Source organism: Oratosquilla oratoria, chromosome 6 (genome assembly GCF_046742065.1).
Source record: "Oratosquilla oratoria isolate Oo_2021 chromosome 6, ASM4674206v1, whole genome shotgun sequence".
Taxonomy (NCBI): Eukaryota; Metazoa; Arthropoda; class Malacostraca; order Stomatopoda; family Squillidae; genus Oratosquilla; species Oratosquilla oratoria.
The window spans coordinates 26,249,947-26,257,446 of record NC_134782.1 but is presented as its reverse complement, the minus strand read 5'-3'; the positions used below and the strand labels follow the sequence as shown (position 1 = coordinate 26,257,446).

The following is a 7,500-nucleotide window of genomic DNA, read 5'->3' as shown; positions in this document are numbered from 1 at the left end:
CACCTTCTCGGCCCACATACGTGTGTCAGTTTACCAATACAGTAAAATTACTTTTATCCGACCTTGGTGGGATCTACCCTAGATCGGATGTTTGGAAAAGTCGGATGTTTGGACATACACTAACAGATTATAAAGATCACTGGTTTGGGACATTTTCACTTATTTACGGTACAATAAAGCATAATTAACAACACAAGAGTGGAGGAGAAACAACCACCAATGGATAAACGTAAGCAAACACTGAAATGCCCGCGAAAATAACAGCCGACTTGAGTGCCACAAGTCGGCAGTGGCGATAGCAACAACTAAACATCCACTCGATGGTCGGATGTTTGGACTAGTCGGATATTCGAATGTCGAATAAAAGGAATTTCACTGTAATTGATTATTGCTCCCACTTTACCTGACCAATAGCAACAACTAAACATCCACTCGATGGTCGGATGTTTGGACTAGTCGGATATTCGAATGTCGAATAAAAGGAATTTCACTGTAATTGATTATTGCTCCCACTTTACCTGACCAAAAACCCGCGGCCTTACATTAACCGGCATCGTTTTGCGTTTTTATGTTTCTTTTGGTGATAAATATTCGAATATGGAAATGTTTCCCTGATATCGTTTAAATGGAAAAAAGGAATGTAGTTTTCGGAGATAGCTGTCCTTATGTAAATTAGTGCTGAAAAAGGTACAAATTGATAGTGAGAGACACATTAGGTAGGCTTATGGTGGTGGTACACTAGACATTTCTCACTAGCATGCTACTTGCTTTTGCTGTTTCGTTTCAGTAGAAACGACATCGGTTACAATATTCTAGACGTCCGTAAGAACATCTCAACAATGTGTCTAACATTCGTGTTCTAGGTTTAACCCATCTTAGTTTGTCGTTCAGCTCTCACTATATGACGTCAGCAAGAGTAATTTGACATTGGGAATACCAAAAAAAAAAAAAAAAATCGCAACCGAAGTCGTTTGTGCTCAAACGACTGATTAAAGTGTGCCGCCACCTTTAATCAGTGGACCAAATCCCATCCCCTCATGGCTGCACCTCCGGTTGGAAGACGAAGGTGTTAATTGCGTTTGGAGATGAGCCGAGACTAGAGGTTATCCTCTTCGATCTGCTCGCTGTACCTCGACCACTATCAAACGTCCATCGATGGTCCCATTTGCTCACGTGTGAATCTCTCGTTTCTCATAGAGTCAATGAACCCCGGAGGAGGAGGAAGAGGAAGAGGAGGAGGAGGAGGAGGAGGAGGAGGAGGGGGTGGAGGGGAGGAGGAGGAGGAAGATGGAGAGGAGGAAGAAGATGACGATGATGATAATGATGATGATGATGGTGATGATGATGATGATGATGATGATGATGATGATGATGATGATGATGATGATGATGATGATGATGATGATGATGATGATGATGATGATGATGATGATGATGATGATGATGATGATGATGATGATGATGATGATGATGATGATGATGATGGTGATGGTGATGGTGATGGTGATGGTGATGGTGATGATGATGATGATGGTGATGGTGATGGTGATGGTGATGGTGATGGTGATGGTGATGGTGATGATGATGATGAGGAGGAGGAGGAGGAGGAGGACGAGGAGGGGGAGGGGGAGGGGGATGAGGATGAGGATGAGGATGAGGATGAGGATGAGGATGATGATAATAATGATGATGATGATGATGAGGAGGAGGAGGAGGAGGAGGAGGAGGAGGAGGAGGAGGAAGAGGAGGAGGAAGTAGTGTCTCCAAAGGTTGTTTGTTGATGAAGTCTTCTTCTTCTCCTCTCTTCCCCAACAGGGCTATCTCCCAGCAACGATCTATTCGTCCACGGGAGTTGACGTCACGTATCACGTGGCCAGGTACTCCTACTCGATGCTCCCCTTCAACTTCACCCTCGACTTCGACTTCAATCCGCCGACTGTGTGTGGATCCTACTTCATCAACAAACCCACAGGTAATCTCAAGGTGTTGGTATGAATATACTGTATATGCATGCATACGTACATACATGCTTACATACATATGTGCGTATATACACACGTACACATACATACATATACACACACTTGTACGTGCATACACACGTACACATACATATATGCATAGATACATACATACATACATACATACATACATACATACATACATACATACATACATACATACATACTTATATACATACATACATATATACATACACACATTGTTAATGTTTGGAAAAATCCTGTATTTTTGAGGTATTAGGGAGGCTGTACATTATTTTCTTTTTACTACACCAGAATGTTGTTGGGATTAAGTGTAATAGATATTGTGTTTATATGTAAATCCTCTTCATTTTCTAAGAAAAAAAAAGTAATTTATAATAGTCTTAGATAACATATATCTCACGGCACTACACTTGAGTTAAGACGAAAGGACTATGAAAAGAATTATGAGTTGCTCTAATCTGTAGTCGAGAAGTAAATTCAGATAACTTACATAGTTGTATGAAAGATAAAATCCCTTAGTACCTTTGCAGTCATTTTGTATCGAGGTCTACCGGTAATTATTCTAGTGCTCTCTCAAAATGTTTTTACCCACATTTCCAAGCACTTTTCGTTGACCAGTGGGCAGATTGTACCGGGTGGTTACAAGAAATGAAAGTCAAATAGTGGGAAGTACACTGTAATCACTGATACCACTGACAACTAATGCGTGTGAATACAAAGAGAGCTGGCTCCCAACTGACGCCAAGCTGCCAATTGGCGCGAAAAGACGTGCATCGCATTTGCGATATCCAATATAATTACAATTATACACAATGATTACACATAATTACAATAAATAATAAAACAACAAACAACAAAACATATGACAATTTTGTAAAGAGGGGGAAACATATAATTCCCCAAATAAGCAACACACAAGTACAATGTACAATAATAATGGTATGATATACAACATACCACGCTAACACAAGATAACTGCTCATAAAGAGATCCCAGAAAGTGCACAGAGAGAGAATGATATGAACAGAAACGAAAGTTTGAGCAACCCTTTTGCGCCCTAAAGGAGTGCATCGACTTCAGGATTGAAAGGGACCACTTGAAGAATCGAGTTCCTTCGTGTGTCAGACATCTTCGGCTTCTCTCAGTCTTGAGCAAGTCTTCGGGAAAAAACGTTTCCGCGCAATTAGATTGAGGGTCCTCTGTGCGGCTAATGACCCTAACCGGCGCATTTGCTTCCTCTCAGAAAACGAAATTTTACGAAATAGATAGCATTGGTATATTTTATCATTACACCCATAGGAAATTTATTCTTCTTATGCTGTATGTTCTTTAAGATTATTATAACATTTCTTTTATATTTCTGAGATACATTACATGAATGTAACTAAGAAAGAAATTAGGAAGATGAGTGAGTATGTGCTTTTGGCAACGTGTTTGGTAGGATTGACCTCATAATAGTTTGTTTAACAGTGTAAAGTGACTGTTTCTTTATGGCATTGTTGGTTACTCGTATATATGTTACTGTATATTTATTTGTTTGTTATTATTTGTCTGTTTATTTATTATTGTTTCTTTGATTATCATTTATTATTATTTATCCGTCAATTTATTATCATTTACTATTTACCTGTTTGTTTATTATTCAACTTTACCTGTTTATTTATTTACTTATTTTATTTATTATCATTTATATTATTGTAATGTTTATTTATTTGGTTATTTATTCATTTATCGTTATTATCTCTCTTTTTTTTCTTCTTTTTCATCCGACCTTTGTAATCCTTTGTATATGGGAACAAAGACTGATACCTGTTATTGAGGTCGTGCAAGACAAATGTCATAATGAATTACGATCCTTCGACCTGACGCTCATTTCCAAATGGGGTCAAGAGCTATAACAATGGTGATGCAGACATGGTCATCATATCAAGACAGCAGGTTATTACTCGTAGTATTGGGTCTAAATACTACAAAATTTAGATTTAACAAGGAAATAGACAAAAACTGATTTACAACAGAGTGATTAACGAATGGAAAAGACTTAATAACCATGAAGTGAGCGCTAAACTACCGTTTGTTTTAATAGAATATTAGATAACATTATGGATGGGGATGACAGGTAGTCATAGACATTGAACTGCCTAGTGTAGGTCTTATAGTCTTTTGCAGCCTACTCTATTATGTTCTTATATGGAGGTGCAGCCCTGAGAGGATGACATTCAATCTTCTCACCAAATCCAACACCTCTGTCAATATTCGAGTGGCTTCCCTCCGCCATTTTATAAATGTAAGGGGGGACGGTTGGATCTGTTTATGTATATGTATGCAGGCATGTAGAGACAGATAGAGACAGAGAGACAGAGACGAAGAAAAAGGAAAGGAAAGAGAGGGAGACAGAGTGGGGAAAGGGAGAGAGACAGAGGAAGAAAGAGAGGGAGAGAGGAAAAAGGGGAAAGAAACGAGAGAGGAGGGGGAAAGGAAGGAGGATGAGGAGGATGAAGAGAAGATGCGGAACTGGGTCATCACAGCCACTCAATGATCTCTTGCTCCCGTTTACGGCTCTGTCTCTGCTCGCGCGTTTTTCATTTCTTCTTTAAACGAAGTCGCGGGCAGAGCCGGCGAACGGCCTTACCTAGCGGCTTAATTGTGCAGAAGTTTGATGGGGGAAAGATGGATGCTTGCCTTGGCAGAAGCGAAGCACGGACGAAGGAAAGGGCGATGGTACAGGCACGGCAGAATGAAGATGCTCAGATTGCAAGTGAAATTGGTGAGAAAAAGGAAAATATTTTCATTGTCATGTTTAAAGCAGCAGTAGCTAGTGATGATATATACAAAGTCCTAGGCACGGGATGGGTTAGCTATGAAACGAAGCCTTTTATAATGGTCTAGACGGGCTTAAGTAGCCCTTTAAGCCCCTGCCGACACTAGCGGTTTGAACATAAGAACATAAGAACATAAGAAATAAAGGAGACTGCAAAAGACCATAAGGCCTACACTAGGCAGCTCCGTATCCATCACCACCTGTCGTCCCCATCCATAAAGTTGTCTAATCGTTTTTTAAAACAACTGATAGTTTCAGCGCTTACTACGTGGTTACTAAGTTTATTCCATTCATCGACCACCCTATTTGTAAACCAATTCTTGCCTATTACCTTCTTAAATCTAAATTTGTCCAGTTTATACCCATTACTGCGAGTCCTGCCCTGTTGTTTTATTATGATGACCTTGTTTGCATCACCCTTGTTATAGCCTTTGATCCACTTGAACACTTCTATTAGATCACCCGCACTCTGCGTCTTTCCAGAGAGTGTAAGTTTAGGTGCCTAAGCCTCTCTTCGTAAGGCAAATTTCCGAGTCCTTGTATCATTTTGGTCATTCTTCTCTGTACTGATTCTAGTGAATTTATGTCCATTTTGTAGGACGGAGACCAAAACTGTACCGCATAGTCCAGGATGGGTCTAACTATTGCTAGATAGAGTTTAATAATTACCTCTGCACTTCTATTTGTTACCGTCCTAGCAATGAAGCCTAATTGCTCTGTTTGCTTTATTTCTGGCGCTAATGCACTGCTTCCTGGTTTTAAGGTCCGGACTCACCAGAACTCCCAAGTCCCTCTCGCACTCAGATTTTTCTAAAAACCGTGTCATCTAAGTTGTATCTATTTTCGGGGTTGTGTAGCCCTACGTTTAACACGCTACACTTAGAGATATTGAAGTTCATTTGCCATTTCACCGACCATGTTAACAGTTTATCAAGATCATCCTGCAGAATCTGGGCGTCTTCTCCTGACCTAATTAGGCGTCCTATTTTAGTGTCGTCCGCAAACTTACTAACATCACTATTTAACCCATCGTCTAAGTCGTTTATATACATAATGAACAATAAGGGACCCAAAACCGAGCCCTGGGGGACCCCACTAGTAACATTGCCCCACCTAGATTTTATTCCATTTATGGTGACCCGCTGTTTTCTGTTACTAATCCAAGCTCTAATCCATTCTAACACTTTTCCTCCTATGCCATGGGCTTTGATTTTATTTAGTAGTCTCTGGTGTGGCACTTTGTCGAACGCTTTGCTAAAGTCAAGGTAAATAACATCGTAATTTTCATTGTTGTCTGACGCCTTATATACCTTAGTGTAAAAGGATAGAAGATTAGTCACGCATGACTTACCTTTGGAGAAACCATGCTGTGAATCACATGCTGCGAAAGCCCCCCGGTGGTACCGCATGGTCAAGGAAAAATTGCGCGGTTACGTGTGAACGTCTTCATTGACTTACACTGTAACTGGACCGCGGCGGCTGAAACCGCTAGTGTGAACAGAACCTAACGGCAGAATTGGAGTAATTGTGTGTTAGGAAACAAATATGCAGAGCCAGATGACATGAGGACATTTTTATCCCTGGAAAATGAAATATAGTTTGCCCGAAATTACAGTAGAACACAGACTGAAAAATGAAAATGTGTAAATCGTTAATGCATAGCTTTATGTGATCACTGATCTATTAAAAAAATTCTACCGTTTGTTAATTTCATCACATATTAAATCACATGTCCATCTATCTATCATTCACTGTTTATATATCTTTCTATTTATCTATTATTTTTGTTTATTACTTGATTGAATCATCGATTTATTAAATGATTGATTGACCGGTTTGTTTAATCATGTAAGGGTCACTGAGGGTTACCTTCTCGTTGTGGTCCTGCAGAGGGCTAATGACTTTCAAATCAGGTCAGAGGGTGAGGGAGAGCTGATGAACTGATGACATTATCAATGATAATAATAGTAGTAATAATAATAGTAATAATAATAATTATAATAACTATAGTAATAATAATAATAATAATAATAATAATAATAATAATAATAATAATAATAATAATAATAATAATAATAATAATAATAATAATATATAATAATAATAATAATATGATAATAATAATAATAATAATAATAATAATAATGATAATAATAATAATAATAATAGTATTAATAATAATAATAATAATGATAATAATAATAATAATAATAATTGATAATGATAATGATGATGATAGTAATAACAATAATAATGATGACGATGATGATAATGGATGATAGTTATGATAATAATAATAATGATAATAATAGTAATAAAAATAATAATAAAAATAATAATAATAATAATGATGATAATAATAGTAATGATAATGATAATGATAAATAATAATAATAATAATAATAATAATGATAATAATAATAATAATAATAATAATATAATAATAATAATGATAATAATAATAATAATAATAATAATAATAATAATAATAATAATAATAATAATAATAATAATAATAATAATAATAATAATAATAATAATAATAATAACAATAACAATAATAACAATGACGACGACGATGATGATAACGACAACAACAACAATAACAAAAATAACAACAACAACAACAACAAAATAGCAACAACACATATAACAAGCAACACAAATAACAAC

At 37.0% G+C, this 7,500-nt stretch overlaps 1 protein-coding gene across 1 annotated transcript in view; it reads left to right on the top strand.

Annotated features, from left to right (window-relative positions):
• LOC143026136 (uncharacterized) overlaps positions 1 to 7,500 on the top strand; it is a 467,263-nt gene that overhangs the window by 431,750 nt on the left and 28,013 nt on the right. Inside the window, exon 14 of the mRNA XM_076186139.1 lies at positions 1,816 to 1,972. Within this exon, the coding sequence (XP_076042254.1) occupies positions 1,816 to 1,972 (157 nt within the window). The remainder of the gene's footprint in view (positions 1 to 1,815; positions 1,973 to 7,500) is intronic.